Genomic DNA, 13,961 nt, shown 5'->3' on the forward strand with positions numbered 1-13,961 from the left:
GTAAAAGTCGTGGCACACACAATCTCCCACTCACTACAACAATGCTTGAATGCTCCCTATCAGTCGCCAGTACGGGATATGAATGCTCCCTATTAGTCGTCGGTATTAGGGTCTTGACTGCCCTGACCACATACTCTGGCCCATCCTGAGGGCGATACTGATTCCCGACCTGAATCTTGTGTGTGCCACGACTTTTACTACCAAGCCTCGGTCGGTGTCAAAAGGAGTACCCTTTGGCACGGTGGCTGCATCTTGGGAGCATTCTTTACTACAACATCTGCGCCTAGGGAGTCGACGTCCGCTATCATGTTTGCGCCTTGGGGAGTTGTCGTTCAATATTGCCGCTAGGCCTAGGTAGTGTATTTTCTCACGACACCTACTGTGGTGGGTTTTCCATCTTCTCTATTTTAAAACTCTCCTAATGTCATATCTCTCAATTCACTCTTGCAGTTGCTCGCCGACTCTCCTGTCAACGCCGTCCTTTCGTCATCACCAAATTCGTCAGCAGAGACATTTTATTACCAAGCCTCTTGCAGCATCCCCTGGAAGTACGACTTGCGAAAGCGTGCCGCCATTATGGGGCCAAAACTGCCTTGCCGTACAGCACCGCATCGAGGCTTCGCACGAGGTCGCAGCAGGCTGGGGCCGAAACGCTCTCTATCTTGAGGGCTCAGCACTGCTTACCAGCACCCGTGTAACAACATATGCAGCCATCTGCTCTTGAGTATGATCAGGCTGAGATCTGACCGTTGGTTAAAAGTTCCGTGATTCGGCGACTGGAACTTGGGCAATTCCAAGTCTTAGTCCAGTCCAACATGGGTCTCGAAGATATTGTGTTTTTCAACTTGGCAGACGGGAAAGACTGCGATGTGGATCCCGACATAGCTGGCATAGGAGTATGTTACGATGCTGTCAACCCCCATTCATGCATCTTGCTAATTTATCTCTCAGGTGGTGTCTTCTTTCTTTGCCGCCGCTCTCATGACAACCTTGGCGTCGATATATGCAGCAATTTTGGACGGTTTGATCGGCGAAGCTACTGTCCTTCCTGATTGGATCAACAGGAGGCTTCAACAGAAGGGTGATAAAGTCGAAACATACAAGTTCCACCGTGAGGTGTGTAGACTCGGCACCGACACATCATGATTGCTGATTGGGAGCGTTTAGGTGGTAGAGAAAGTCATGATCACACTCGCCGACCAACAGCTCATGACCGGCTATGCCATAGTCATAAGTGGCTACATCCGCGCCAATCGATCCAACCCACGAATACCAACGTGGGACCCCACGCCGGACACTTCGTACCACGCAAAGCTTCGTGACGCGCATTTTGACCTGATAATATTCCTCTCCTGCCTTTCGGCCAGTAGTCACTTGGCCAGCGTGCTTGTGCTGAAGAGATATTTCAAGAAGAGCAAGGTGGTCATGTCCATCCGAATGACACTCATCGTCTGCTTTACGATCTTGCTCGCCGTCACCATTGGTCTTTCGCCGCCCCTGAGCTTTGGTTATCGCATCATTTATGGCAAATCGCCCAACGAGCCTATATACAATCTGAAACTAACCAAGACGGTATCTCTCTCCATTCTGGTTATGTACCTGGCAGTGGCGAGCTTTTTCGTCGCCCTTTTTGTCGAAGAAATCCACGAGAAGTGGAACACGATCCTCGGTCTCTTAGGCTCACGATTGGGTCCACGTCGACGACCCACAGTGACGAGGACCGGGCGGCTTTCTTCGTGGGGCCTCTCGGTCTTGCCGACTGTCCAGTTCATCTCACAGCTCTTTTTCTTCACATTTGCTTTTATTCTAGCCGCGTCGCAAAAGTTTGCAGAGCCTCCTTCCCATGAAAATCAACCAAAAATGTGCTCTCTCGACAGCGCCGAGGCCAACGTCTGGGGGTTTGGGCAGACCCTCCCCATGTTCTTCCTGCTGCAGCCGGTGCTCACCGGAATAGGCGAATACTACGGTTCGTCAGCGAGATCAACATGCAACGACAGACACTGACAAACAACAGATATCAAAAAACAAAAGGCCAAAGACAAGACTGATTCCAAGGGACATTCGTCGACGACGAACATGCTGAGTCCACCACCGCAGAGCCCCGCGTCTTCGGCATACTCGCTCCCAATGCACCGCATCAGCCTCGACCTCGACAGAACCCAACGCCTCTCGGGCGATTGGCACAGGCGAAGTCCTTCAATGGTCTCGTTGCCAATGAGAAATAGCTACGAAATGGCAGAGGAGTCTCCTAGCCTAGCGGCATCCGTTGATGTCGAAGCATCAAGACAAAACTCCGTGCAGAAGACGCAAAACAACTCGCGCGTGTCAACCCCAAGGCAACAAGACGCTAGTGACGCCTCGTCCTACGGAGACAATCCAGCACTGCTGGAGAACCTCTGGTACCCGAAATCTGACAGGCCGTGAGAGTGTGTTGATGGAGATGGGCGAGGCAGTATGAGGAGGGACGTTCTGGAATGCATACAGCGCACCATCCAGCGAATCAAAACGACATCTGAGGAATTCATGCCACACAGTCATCTAATGGACAGCCTCAACTGCGCAACCAGCACGGCTCGGCCGAACCCAACACACAGCGGTCATCGCCATCAATGCCGTCGCCTTCGATCGCAATCTCGTCGCGAAACCATCCGTCTCACCACCATGCCGCTCTTGCGTCGTATTCCAGCAATCCAACACAATCGATCGCAATAAACCCTCACCACTTGCTCGAACACTCAATTTAATCTCGCATTCCCTCGTCGCCACCCACTCTCTGACTCGAAGCGCACTCGGAAATCCACACACGCAAGACGTGCTGCAGCACAACGTGTTCAACACCATTATTGGATTCGAAATCAGCTTGCCTTGCTTTGCGCATATCCCATCATCCCACACGCCATCTCCCCATCTCGCCACCCCCAACCGGAGCCGTGCCGAAGGAAGGGAGGCAAGGAACAGAGAGGTAGGGTGTGCCACGCACGCACGCACGAGTGTGGCGGCCCACGGGTGCTGGTTGGGGACCACAAGGAAAATTCAAGCATCCTAGCATTCCTGAGAGGGTGTGATGGCATGCACGTGGCTGACTGGCTCTCTGGCCAATGGAGATATCGGTGATTCGGCGATTGAGGCAGGCAGGGCAAGGAGCATTCCTCAAATTACCCAACCATGATGACGACGACGACGACGGGAGGTGTGTTGTGCTCCGCGATAAACTTTGCTATGCGGGTTGCTCTTGCGCACGGCTGGTAGTCGAGGATTGAGGGCTGGGGTGTTTGAAGTTTGAGGTACTGATTCATTGGCACATTGAGGCTTTGAGGATAATGTGATGATCGCTCTGGGACGAGGTAGAAAACTGTCTGGTATCTTTTCTTGCTGTATACTATTTCAAGCCAGAAATTTACTTTGACGCTGTCTATGTCTGTAAAAATTTATGCTGATGCTGTACTGGTATGTCATCTGTCTGTACAATGCTCATGCAATGCTGATGCTCCGAAGCCGTGAAAATGCCACACAAAAGCCGCCGTCATGCTGAATGCTCTTCCTCATCCTCTCACGTCCAACAAAATTAACAGCCGACGCCAAAGTCCTTGCAGATCTCTCTTCCCTGCGCCTTGATGCCACTGACCAACCAGAGGCGGTTGTTGGTAAAAACAAGCACGCCGCCGGGGATGAAAGCAAAGTTGTTACTCGTCTCGCCAATGTAAATCTTGCCAATGAGAATGCCCTCGGGGTTCCAGACGTGGACGCCGTCGCCATTGGCGACCCACAGGTTGCCTTCCGTGTCAGCGTGGATGCCGTCAGGGACGCCGTTGTCGGCGAAGGCAAACGTGCGTCGGTTCGCGAGCCGCTTGTTGTCGATGATGTCGTACGCGTAGACGGTGCTGGGCCGCGTGTAGTTGAACTGCATCCATTGCGCGGCACCACTGTCGGTAACGTAGCTGTAGATGTGTTAGCTCTCTACTAGGGGATGGAGTGGAAGGGGAAGGACGCACAGAGTCTTTTCGTCAGGAGAGAATTCAAGGCCGTTGGGCTCGACAAAGCCGTCAGCTACCACTTGGATGACACCCGTGCCGGGCTCGAAGCGGTAGACCTGCTTGGGAACCGTGGCTTCGGGTCTGAAGTACTGGAACCTGTTTGGGGGAATGATTGATTAGTTGCGAGTCAGGGGTAGATGGTTAAAAGGGGGCGAAGAGCTTGGCGTACCATCCGTAGTCGGCATCAGTGAACCAAATGTCGCCCGTCTGGCTGTGCTGGCGCACGTCGTTGATGGACGAGAAGTTGCGGCCGCCTAAGAAAGAGTTGAGGATCACTTCGGTCTTGTTGTTCGCGACGTCGACGGACACAAGCGAAGATGGGTGCTCCTAAAGCGGGTCAGCAATGCTGGACAAACCACAGTGGTCCAAATCCACAGATGATTTTCAATCTTACAAGGTCGCCCTCGTCTGCCCAAACTTGATGGCGCGGCGGGGCCGAAGTGTTAGATCCCGGAGGATAGTACGAAGTGCCACCATTTGCGTTCCAGAGGTCGGGGTATGCGGTCGATTGAATGGACCAGTCGTCAAGTGACAGGATGGTGATGTTGATATTGTCAGGGGGAGGACCGACGTCGTAGTTGGACGAAATAATCATGGTGTTGGTCTCCTTGTTGTACACACCACCCTATTTGGAATGGTTAGCTTTTGGTCGGCATTAGCGTCCGGCTGGATGACGTGCCTCGTGAAATGCCTGGTGCGAGTAGTTGCCAATCAGCTTGGCCGTCGCGTTGGGGCCCAGCAAGTCTTTGAAGCTATCATGGTAGCTCAGCAAGGAAACTGCTGGTTCTACTCCGCTGGTTGCTGGAAGGGTAGAAAAATAGCTCGGGTTTGTGGCAAGTGCCAACAAATCGACTACACAAGTCAGAATCACAAGAGCAAGGCTGAGGGATTTCTGGGACAGTACCGCTGACGAACGGAACGGCAGCCATTATGTAGATAGCTATACACGAAACCAGTGCGGAGAACCAAAAGAACCAGCTTCGAGGGAGAGTTTCTGCGGAAAAGCGCCAGCGTCCCCAAGGCGGCTGCTGGTGCTTATAACGGTGCGCCCGCGCGATGGCCATGGGGAGACAAGTGCAAAAGGATTTGATGCCACGGGCCTTGCCAAGTGCCGGCCTATTCTCGACCGAGGGAAGCGGGGTCTAGAGGAGAACATGATGAAGTGCGGATTAGTTGCAGTGGTGATGTGCACCCCACCGGAGGCCATGACCAAGAAGAGTTCGGCCCGAGCTCTCAGGCACCGGCACGCCGACCTTGGAAGTTTACCGCCGACCGCCAACGACCTTTCTCCATCATCCCTCTCAGCCTCCTGCTTGGCACCCATCAACACCTCTGGGGCCCTGGTCTTGGCTCATTTCCTCGTCGCCGAAAGTCCATCACGGTGTCGTTTGCCCGCGAGTCCCTGAAGAATGACGTCCTTCCCGCCTGGCCAAGCCCGAATCGCGCCGTCAACTCGCCATGGCCGCCATATTCTGCCACGCCGCGGACAGCAGACCGGCTCGTGCTGCGCTTGCTGCGCAGCTTCACAGTGTCCGTCTTCGGCGTGGGGATGAGCAGACCAAGTAGCGAGCAACATGTACGGCTCCCTCCGCTGGCGACCGACCGAGACTGGGATGCGTATCCGTATATTATGCGACGGCTAGCAACTGGATTGAGATGCGCATCCGTCGATTAGGCGACTCTCTGCCCTTGTCCCTGACTCTTGTCCTGCTTGCCAATTTCTTGGTCGTTGGGCCAGGCTACGGCACTCTTTGGGCCTGGATCATCCGGACGTCTAATGAGACGTTGCGCAAGGCGATACAAGAACGGTGTCAACGGCCACAGCGTGCCACAAGCAGCCACAGACGTTCGTCTTCTCTTGACTGTTGTTTACCTCACGTGCCTGCCGATACGGGTCGTTGTTCGTCTCCTTGCTGCCTTTTCATGCACGATTCTGCGGGTGGGACCGCTTTTTACTCATAAAGGCAATTCGGCTACGTAGAAAGGGATTCATCACCAGTTTCCAGTTAGCAGTATGTTGAATTCACGACGTGAGGGAGACGCGCGACGCGAGGACGACTGGAATGTGGGACGTCTAGTAGGACAGGATTGCCACCCCGTCGGTTCTCATTTCTCGCTTCAGCTTCGAAGAGGCCATACAAAACCGACTTGGTTGTCTGCGACAGAGGTAGGAACATCTCACAAACATCGACACTCTTTTGCGACGTTCTTTCCAAAATGCCACTCTTTTTCTCCAGCATCGCTGTGGCGCTGCTTTTCCTTTTCCCCAACTCGCTTGCTCTCCCACACCAAGCCGTGAATGATTTGCGGCCAAGACAGACAGCTTCGGCCCCTGCCGGAGCATCAAGCTCCACGGCCGATCAATTGATTGAAGATATTGAGCGCCTGAACCAGACTCTGGTAAATACGAATCAGGCACTTTGGGTGGATAGAAGACTAAAGCAACACAGACCGACCTCCCAGAAGACGCCTACAATTTCTTGAATGAAGTAGGCGACAAGGTAGAAGCGCTGGAGAGTTTGTTTGCAAGCCTCCTCGGCATCTCCACATCTGCGAGATCCTCAGCGGCATACGCAACGCCAAGTCCATCTGCTTCTGCATCCCGGAGCGTCTTCAACTCTTCCTCACCTGTGCTTACTCCGGCCATCCCCACCAACGAGCCGTTTCTCACCATACTGCCTATCCTTGAGTCGCTTATACCGACCCTCACTCCGACGCCAGGGAACAGCACCATCTCTCCTCTCAACACTTCACTGCCAGTTGTGCCTTCGGTAAATAGCACTTCGACCCCAGTCACAAGCTTTTTGGTACCTTCGGCTCCATCGTATCAAACGCCAAACATTACATCAACGCCACTGGTGTCTACACCGACAGCGCTGAACCTCACTACGCCTTCAATTCTGACACCGACCCCCTCTTTGGCGAACGTTACGACGCCGGTGGTTTCCTTGCCAGTTGCGTCCAACGTTACTACACCTTCGCTGGCTCCTTTGATTCCCAGTCCATCCTTGGTGAATCTCACGACGCCAGTAGTTTCCTATCCGGCACCATCCAACGTTACTACACCTTCGCTGGCTCCCTTGATTCCCAGTCCGTCCCTGGCGAACTTCACAACGCCAGTGGTTTCCTATCCGACACCATCTAACGTTACTACGCCCTCGCTCGCTCCCAGCCCTTCGTCGGTAAACGGCACAGCACCACTGGCTTCCTACGCTGCTCCATCAAACATTACAACGCCTTCGATGGCCCCTATAATTCCCAGCCCATCCTTGGCAAACGTCACGACACCGCTGGTTTTGCCCACGCCTTCCAACGTCACTGCGCCCGTGGTCTCACCTGCAGTGCCCAGCACAACACTGGGCTCTCTGAGCACAGGAGCCCCCCTCAGTCCAAGCTCGTTTTCGAGCGCTCCCTACTCCAATATTACCAGTCACGTGATTCCACCGTATCAAGCTCCCACGTTCAGCTACGCCCCCCTGACCCCTGACTCGACAAGCGTTGGAACAGTTAGTTATTCCTCCCTTTTGCCTCCTCTGGTCCCATCCCTGGCCCCACTTTCTTCAAACAGTATCAGTCAACTTCCCTTGATCCCTGTTCCTACAAGTAGCGATGGCCCTTTCAGCAACTATCCTCTTCCTTCCCTCCTTCTACCTTCTCCCTCAGTCAATGGATCCATTCTCCATATCCCGACCCGAATGCCAATTCCACTCTCTGCCCTCTCGGCTCTCAATGCTAGCTTGGCAACCCGGACTGCCAACGTGAGCTATGCCACCCCCATCATTTCTACCTCTCTTCTGTCATCTCTAGTCACCTCCGTCCTTGGAGGCTCAGTCACTACAGTCTATCTTTCAGTAAGCTAAAGGCTGCATTTCCAATCCTCCATTTCTTTATTAATTCCTTTACATCAGACCGAGACCCTCACAACGACAGTATGGGTGTCGCCAACCCCGTTGGCATCTCCACCCTACCGAAACTCGACGAGTGAGGAACGCTCGCTCGCCTTGGAGGACGTTTGACTGACTTTTCGCAGCCCTCTTCAACCCCACTGGTACCAGCTAGAAACGTTTCGTTCGACCCTCTTGCTCGCAACAACATCGCCTTGTACTATAATCCACAAGAAAACAGCTCGCCCCTTGACCTCGAAAACTTTTGCCGAAATAATTCCAACTTTGACGTCATAAATTTACCCATCATCTCCGGCTTCAATGGCTCTCTTCCCATCATCACCGATTTTCCAGGCTGCGGCCCTCTGGACGAACTCACTGGCCTCCGCGACTGCACTGAACTTGGATCCAGCATCTCAGCGTGCCAGTCCCAAGGCAAGAAGGTCCTTATCAGCTTGACTGCCGGCCGCTTCAACCAAAATGGCAACACGACAGCAACACCAACAGACATTGCGCCCAGCGTTAGTTCGCCTTCGGTCACCGCCCTTGCCTACACTCTCTGGTCCATGTTCAGTGGGCAACGCCTCAACGGCTCGACATTTGCCCCGCAGCCACTCGGTAGCTCCACGGCCGTCGACGGCTTCGGTATCGAAGACGACCTGGCGCTCGCCTATCCCTTCTACTACACGCTGTCTGTCGAGCTGCGGCGCCTCTTCTCCTCCCCAGCCATCTCCACTCGCATTTTCCGCGGCGCCACACCTTCGCTGCTGTCGGTTGCGCAACCTTGCGTCCCGCTCACGGCGCAAGCGTCAGCCTCGCTGCCGCTGTTCGACCTCGTCTACCTGCGCACGCAGGGCACTGATTGCGCATCGAGCGCCGACGAGCTGCGCGACGCGACCGAGGCCTGGACCAGCGCCTTACAGACAATCAACCTCGAGCTGCAGCTACAGGAGGGCGTCGTTCGTGCCAACGAAACCAAAATCTATCTTGGCGACTTGTTGCTGAGCGGTGGTGCGGTTGCCGACGGAGAGGGTGCATCCTTCAGAGCTGCCAATGGCGTTGGCCCTGGCTCTGTCATCGGCGCTGCTGCGACTGCTGCGCTGGACAAGGCCCAACAAGCTCAATCTGCGGCGTCCTTCGTGGACAAAATTGACGCGCTGTGGAGCGAAAAGCCGCGCGTGGCCGACTTGGGTGGTGCTGCCGTCTGGGTCGATGGTGCAGATACAGCCGTGGTGAGCGAGTTCCTCGCAAGCTTGAAGGGCGCCATGACCGTGCCGTGATGACGATGGTCACAGCATCGCTTTCGATTCTCTCTTCTTCCCATTTTTTCTTCTCTCTTCTAACATTTTCATGAAACTTCTTCTTTCGGGTCAGGCGACAGGCGGTGCAAACAAGCAAGCGAGCAAGAGGAGTTGGGATGATTATGCGGTGTCGCGGCGCTGTTTCTACTGTCTGTTTGTGTACTTGATGTGAAGGTCTCTCTGTCTGTCTTTCCTTACATCTCCATGTCTCTCTCCAACTACTCACCTTCTCACATCATCATCATAGTCGCTCTTTAATCACTGGTTACGGAAGGGCAGGATTTGGGGGTTCGGAGTCTTCTTTTGCTTCGTCACAACATCTTTACCTATTTTGGTCCACCACTCTTTCTAATATGATATCCCAATTGTCTTCTTGTACTTCGCGCTGACGCGCTCCCAGTGACTGGTGATTGGCCTTCTGAGCATGCTGCTCGATTGCAGTCTTCAGACCAACCACTGGCTCTGTCCTGAAACAATTCGTGCCGTAAATATTGCTCGCCTCTTCAGCATCGTCATCCCCTTTTTTCCACTTCGCCCCCTACTCACGGATCAAGGGGGAATCACACCAGGACCTGGCAACCGGATGACATGCGTCCCCATCACCCGGTCAATCATGTAGACTTTCCCTGGTAACGGCTTACTGGGGTGTGCAACATGGGAGTGAGGGAGACTTTTTCCTGTTCCTTGCCTCGGCGTCTCCATCTCTCCCTCTTGCTTATTTTTACTCGTCACCCTGGCTGTTTACCGGTTGCCCCTTGCGGAGTGTGTCATCTGCTCGCTAACACTATCAATGCAGCCGAGACGCACCTGTGAATAGACATCGGTACATTAAAGGATTCTCGTATTGAAAGTCGTCTCACCGCTACAGAATAAACATCAACCAATCAATTCACATCCCTCGAATGCTCCAACACGCCCTTCTTTTCCACAATGACGTCCGTCTCCCGTGCAGAGCTGTCGATATCAGTCTCCTCGACTGAGGTCTGGTCGTATTGCTCTTTTCCTGCTGCTTGCTTCCGCCAGTACCACCGCTCCACGAATCCCATGACCAGGGAGCACCAGATGGTCAGCGCGACGACGAAGACGAGAGCCGCTGGGTACCCGTGCGTTTTGCGGTACGTGGGAGCATCGGACGCGGGGAACATGTATTGCGAGAAGGGCGTGAAAAAGGCGCTGTGAGGTTGTTAGACTAGTTTAATGTGGAAGAATCTCTCCAGCCCAACAAAGTGGAGCAGAGAGGAAAAATGTTACTCACTTTCCGATAGACATCATCATCGCCATCACAAAGGCGCGAAGCTGATTGTCACCACCGCAAAGACTGTTGACCCATCCGCTGAGCAGCGGCGAAAAGCAGCCGTACGACCCTTGCATAAAGAAGGCCGCCATCTTGAGCGCCGTGCTGGCCGGCCATACCACGTAGATGACGTAGCAAAAGACCATGACGGAGCCGACGAACGCCATGACAGGCGCGCGGCTCCCAATCAGGTCGCTTGCCGTGCCGCTGCCGACCATGAAGAAGAAGTTGACAGCGCCAACAACAGTCGGGATATTGTTGATTTGCGGAACCGAGTAAACGTTGCTGCCATCGGCACGCTTTTCACTCTTGAGCCACAGCGCCATCCATGTTTGCACGTTCGTGCCGCAGGTGAGACACCATAAGCTGTAGAAACGGGGTCAGCAGATATCCACAGATTCGGATAGGGGGACCTCTCACCTCCACGCAATGCAAAAGACATAGAGTTGCCAGCTCTTTGCGATGCGTTTGACTGCATCCCAGTCTAGTTTGCCCCATTCTTCCCTTCCTTCCTCGCGGATACGCTCGCGTGCGCGCTCTTTCTCCCATTCTGTCAACCAAAACGCCGTTGTCGTCGATGGCGTGTCCGGGAAGAACACCATTCCGTAGATAACGACAGGCATAGCTAAACACGCGTCGAAAACAAACAGCCACCTCCATGCGCTTAGACCTCCTACTCCGTCCATCCCGGTGTAAAGTCCCGACTGGAGATACCCAGAGAACATTTGGCCGAGCACTCCGCTGATGACGAAGAAGGCGGAGCGGCGTCCCAGCTCTGACGCACGGTACCACGAGCCGATCTATGGAGGGTTAGTATCTGAACAAGGACCATTGCGGGGATTCGTGTAAAAACAGAAGACGGAGTAGCGCGCGGGGAAAAGGGGAAAAGGGTGGGTTTTGCGGAGCCGAGCTGTTCAGGCGCAGACCGAAGGCGAAGAGGGGAAGAAGAAAAGCATAAGGACTGAAGAGCGGGGAAATAGGAGTGTGGATGTGGCTTCGCAGATCTCCACTCCCGTCCCAGGTTCAATTGCTTGTCGATTTAGCCTTTAAGGTTGTTCGGGACAAGCTTTTCTCGGAAAAACAGGCTGCAGCGGTTCTGGCAAGGAAAGACTCGAAAGAAGAGCCACAGGAGACAAAAGATGAAAAGCAATTTCACTCACCACATAATGTAGCCCTGGAAGAGCTGCAGACTCAAACATGCCGATGAAGAAACGCAAGACGTAAATCTGCCACGCGTGGTCCGACTTGTAGATGCCTAGGACGAAGAACGACCAGGTAAGCAGACACATTGGAAGCCATATGCGCGGCCGAACCACTGTCAAGATCAGATTCGAGATGGGAGCGCCGATGATGTATCCAATGTTGTAATAGGTGGTAAACAGATTAAGTTCATTGCCGTCTGCTTTCAGTCAGCACTTTGCTTGTGCGCATTAGAGCAGTGATTTGGACACTCACACAATTTAAGCTCTTCCTTCATGCCAGAAACGTATGCGTTGGAGACATTGCCCGTATCCAGGTATTTGATGAAGAAACACAAGCAGCTGTATGTCAAGATGAAAATGTCCAGCTTGCGAATCAGCCATTTCTCTTCTTTACTCGTGCCCGGCTCGTGCCAGTGAAGCAGCGATGGTCTGGCTGGCCGAGCTTTGCTGCTAGACATGGTGGCGGCTGTGTTTGAGGAAGCGCCGCTGCCGGTGTACTGCAAAAGCGCCGCGGCGACCACACGGCTTCTTCAGCATTTTCTAGTGCTACTCTTTTATCGCCACGCTACCTTGGCATTGAAAAGCTGGAGCGTTCGTGTCGTCTGTCGAATGAAAACTCTGGATGGCGCAATCAGTTCGACGACGGCTCAGTATTCTGTTTTGGTCGGGCAAGAGTGGGGTTTCGGTTGAGATAGGCATGCCGACGCCGGGGCGATGGCCGGACTTTGTTCACAGCATGACTGGCTATGCGATTTGCCATATTCGCGCAAGTATCTGACATCCAGAAGCTTTGGTGGGTGTTGCGCTCGTCAAAATCCCGAGTTGTGTCGAAAGTTTGGTGTGTGCCGCCGTTTCCTAGCCCTTGAAAATCCAAGGAACATCAGAAAAACGTGCTCGCCGAAAGTCAAGTAAGTAGGTCGTTTCGGGCGAAAACATATCTCAAAATGCTCATTAATCACAGTAGATCGCAAAATGCCAAGGGTCACTCTGAACGGAGCGAATTTCGAATACAGCTTGAAAGGTCCAGAGAACGCACCTCTTGTCATCCTTCTCCACGGAGGTCGCGGATTTGGTAAGTTGAATCGGCAACTGCAGACTGAGGAGAGACTCATTCAGACAGGTGACCATCGCTCGGACTTTGCCGCATTTCAAGGGCTCTCCAGCGACCATCGAGTTCTCGGATTCGACTTCCGCGGCCATGGATTGAGCTCGTCCACAAAACCGTACACGTTCAAGCAACTAGTCGATGACATTGAAGCCTTCCGCCAGCATTTTGCCGGCACGGAAAGAGCAATTGTTGCTGGAGGTAGCTTTGGAGGATATCTTGCGCAGCAATATGCCATCACATATCCGGAAAAGGTGTCACACCTAATCTTGCGAGGCACAGCTCCATCTCACCACCGTACGTATGCAGCCCTGCTTGTCGAAAGCGCTGATTGAGACCGTGCAGATGAAGAAGAGGCCATCGCGACCTTCAAGGCCCGTTTGTACAGAGCCCCAAACGCTTCTTTGGCCATGCTGGAGAAGGTGTTTTCAAAATTCGAGGATGATGAAGAGTTCCGTTTGATCATGTTTGCTCTGGGACCTCTTTACGTCGAAGAATACAACGCGGATGCTGCACTGAGGAAGAACCGCAACACCGTCTTCCGGGCGGAAACTCATAGTAAGAGGCTCATGAAGAAGAGATGTTACCGCCGCGCTGACAATGTTTGGTAGACGACCTGTACAGCGAAGGCGAAAAGTATTTTGATTATCGCAACGACCTGGTCTCGGTCAAGGCCAAGACATTGGTCATAGTAGGAAGCGAGGACTGGATCTGCCCGCCAAGTACGTCGCAAAATCATGGAAAGAGTCCCAGCTGACGTGCTTGACAGCCCAATCGAGGAGCATTGCGGAGCGCATTCCAAAGGCGCGTTTGGTGGTGGTTCCGGGAGCAAATCACTCGGTCCAGGCGGAGAAGAACGATGTCTTCATTGGCGAAGTAAGGAAGCTGTTGGCGGCATGATGTGGTACCACAGTGGATATTGAAAGAAATGAGGCCTGCTCAGTCTACAGCTGCAGCAACAAACAACTCCCTGTGCGCAATTACGATGGCTCACGACTGCTCACTAAGCGCAACAGTCATAGAGAATGAATGCTCCCTACGCGCAGCTGCATCACTGGAATGTCTCATTTCTTTCAAATCCCACTGGAGATGGAGTGTGGTGACAGGAACGATGGAAAGAAGGATGGGAAGTGTTTGGGCG

At 53.4% G+C, this 13,961-nt stretch overlaps 5 protein-coding genes across 5 annotated transcripts; 3 read left to right on the forward strand and 2 right to left on the reverse strand.

Annotated features, from left to right (window-relative positions):
• Positions 1 to 815: 815 nt before the first annotated feature.
• J3D65DRAFT_601179 (uncharacterized protein) lies at positions 816 to 2,424 on the forward strand (the record flags this gene model as incomplete). The annotated part of the gene is made up of 4 exons (XM_066798016.1): positions 816 to 896; positions 952 to 1,116; positions 1,168 to 1,966; positions 2,015 to 2,424. The coding sequence occupies 4 exons, from the start codon at positions 816 to 818 to the stop codon at positions 2,422 to 2,424; spliced, it is 1,455 nt and encodes a 484-aa protein (XP_066658019.1).
• Positions 2,425 to 3,565: 1,141 nt separating this feature from the next.
• J3D65DRAFT_644813 (lactonohydrolase) lies at positions 3,566 to 4,963 on the reverse strand (the record flags this gene model as incomplete). Its single annotated transcript, XM_066802176.1, has 6 exons — positions 3,566 to 3,938; positions 3,993 to 4,130; positions 4,204 to 4,361; positions 4,429 to 4,659; positions 4,714 to 4,886; positions 4,939 to 4,963. 6 exons carry the CDS (start codon positions 4,961 to 4,963, stop codon positions 3,566 to 3,568), a joined length of 1,098 nt encoding a protein of 365 aa, XP_066658020.1.
• A 1,247-nt stretch (positions 4,964 to 6,210) lies between these two features.
• J3D65DRAFT_656732 (uncharacterized protein) lies at positions 6,211 to 9,198 on the forward strand (the record flags this gene model as incomplete). Its single annotated transcript, XM_066802504.1, has 4 exons — positions 6,211 to 6,434; positions 6,485 to 7,885; positions 7,943 to 8,015; positions 8,042 to 9,198. Exons 1-4 carry the CDS (start codon positions 6,252 to 6,254, stop codon positions 9,196 to 9,198), a joined length of 2,814 nt encoding a protein of 937 aa, XP_066658021.1. The 5' UTR covers positions 6,211 to 6,251.
• Positions 9,199 to 10,040: 842 nt separating this feature from the next.
• J3D65DRAFT_266551 (major facilitator superfamily transporter) lies at positions 10,041 to 12,430 on the reverse strand. The gene is made up of 5 exons (XM_066794927.1): positions 11,969 to 12,430; positions 11,674 to 11,912; positions 10,934 to 11,313; positions 10,475 to 10,879; positions 10,041 to 10,392 (listed from the first exon to the last, which is right to left on the reverse strand). The coding sequence occupies exons 1-5, from the start codon at positions 12,171 to 12,173 to the stop codon at positions 10,104 to 10,106; spliced, it is 1,518 nt and encodes a 505-aa protein (XP_066658022.1). The 5' UTR covers positions 12,174 to 12,430; the 3' UTR covers positions 10,041 to 10,103.
• A 257-nt stretch (positions 12,431 to 12,687) lies between these two features.
• Positions 12,688 to 13,931, forward strand: J3D65DRAFT_650338 (prolyl aminopeptidase; the record flags this gene model as incomplete). Its single annotated transcript, XM_066802430.1, has 5 exons — positions 12,688 to 12,787; positions 12,836 to 13,117; positions 13,166 to 13,378; positions 13,432 to 13,542; positions 13,590 to 13,931. 5 exons carry the CDS (start codon positions 12,688 to 12,690, stop codon positions 13,718 to 13,720), a joined length of 837 nt encoding a protein of 278 aa, XP_066658023.1. The 3' UTR covers positions 13,721 to 13,931.
• Between the last annotated feature and the right edge of the window lie 30 nt (positions 13,932 to 13,961).

Source organism: Phyllosticta citribraziliensis, assembly GCF_038025025.1.
Source record: "Phyllosticta citribraziliensis strain CPC 17464 chromosome Unknown J3D65scaffold_3, whole genome shotgun sequence".
Classification (NCBI taxonomy): Eukaryota; Fungi; Ascomycota; class Dothideomycetes; order Botryosphaeriales; family Phyllostictaceae; genus Phyllosticta; species Phyllosticta citribraziliensis.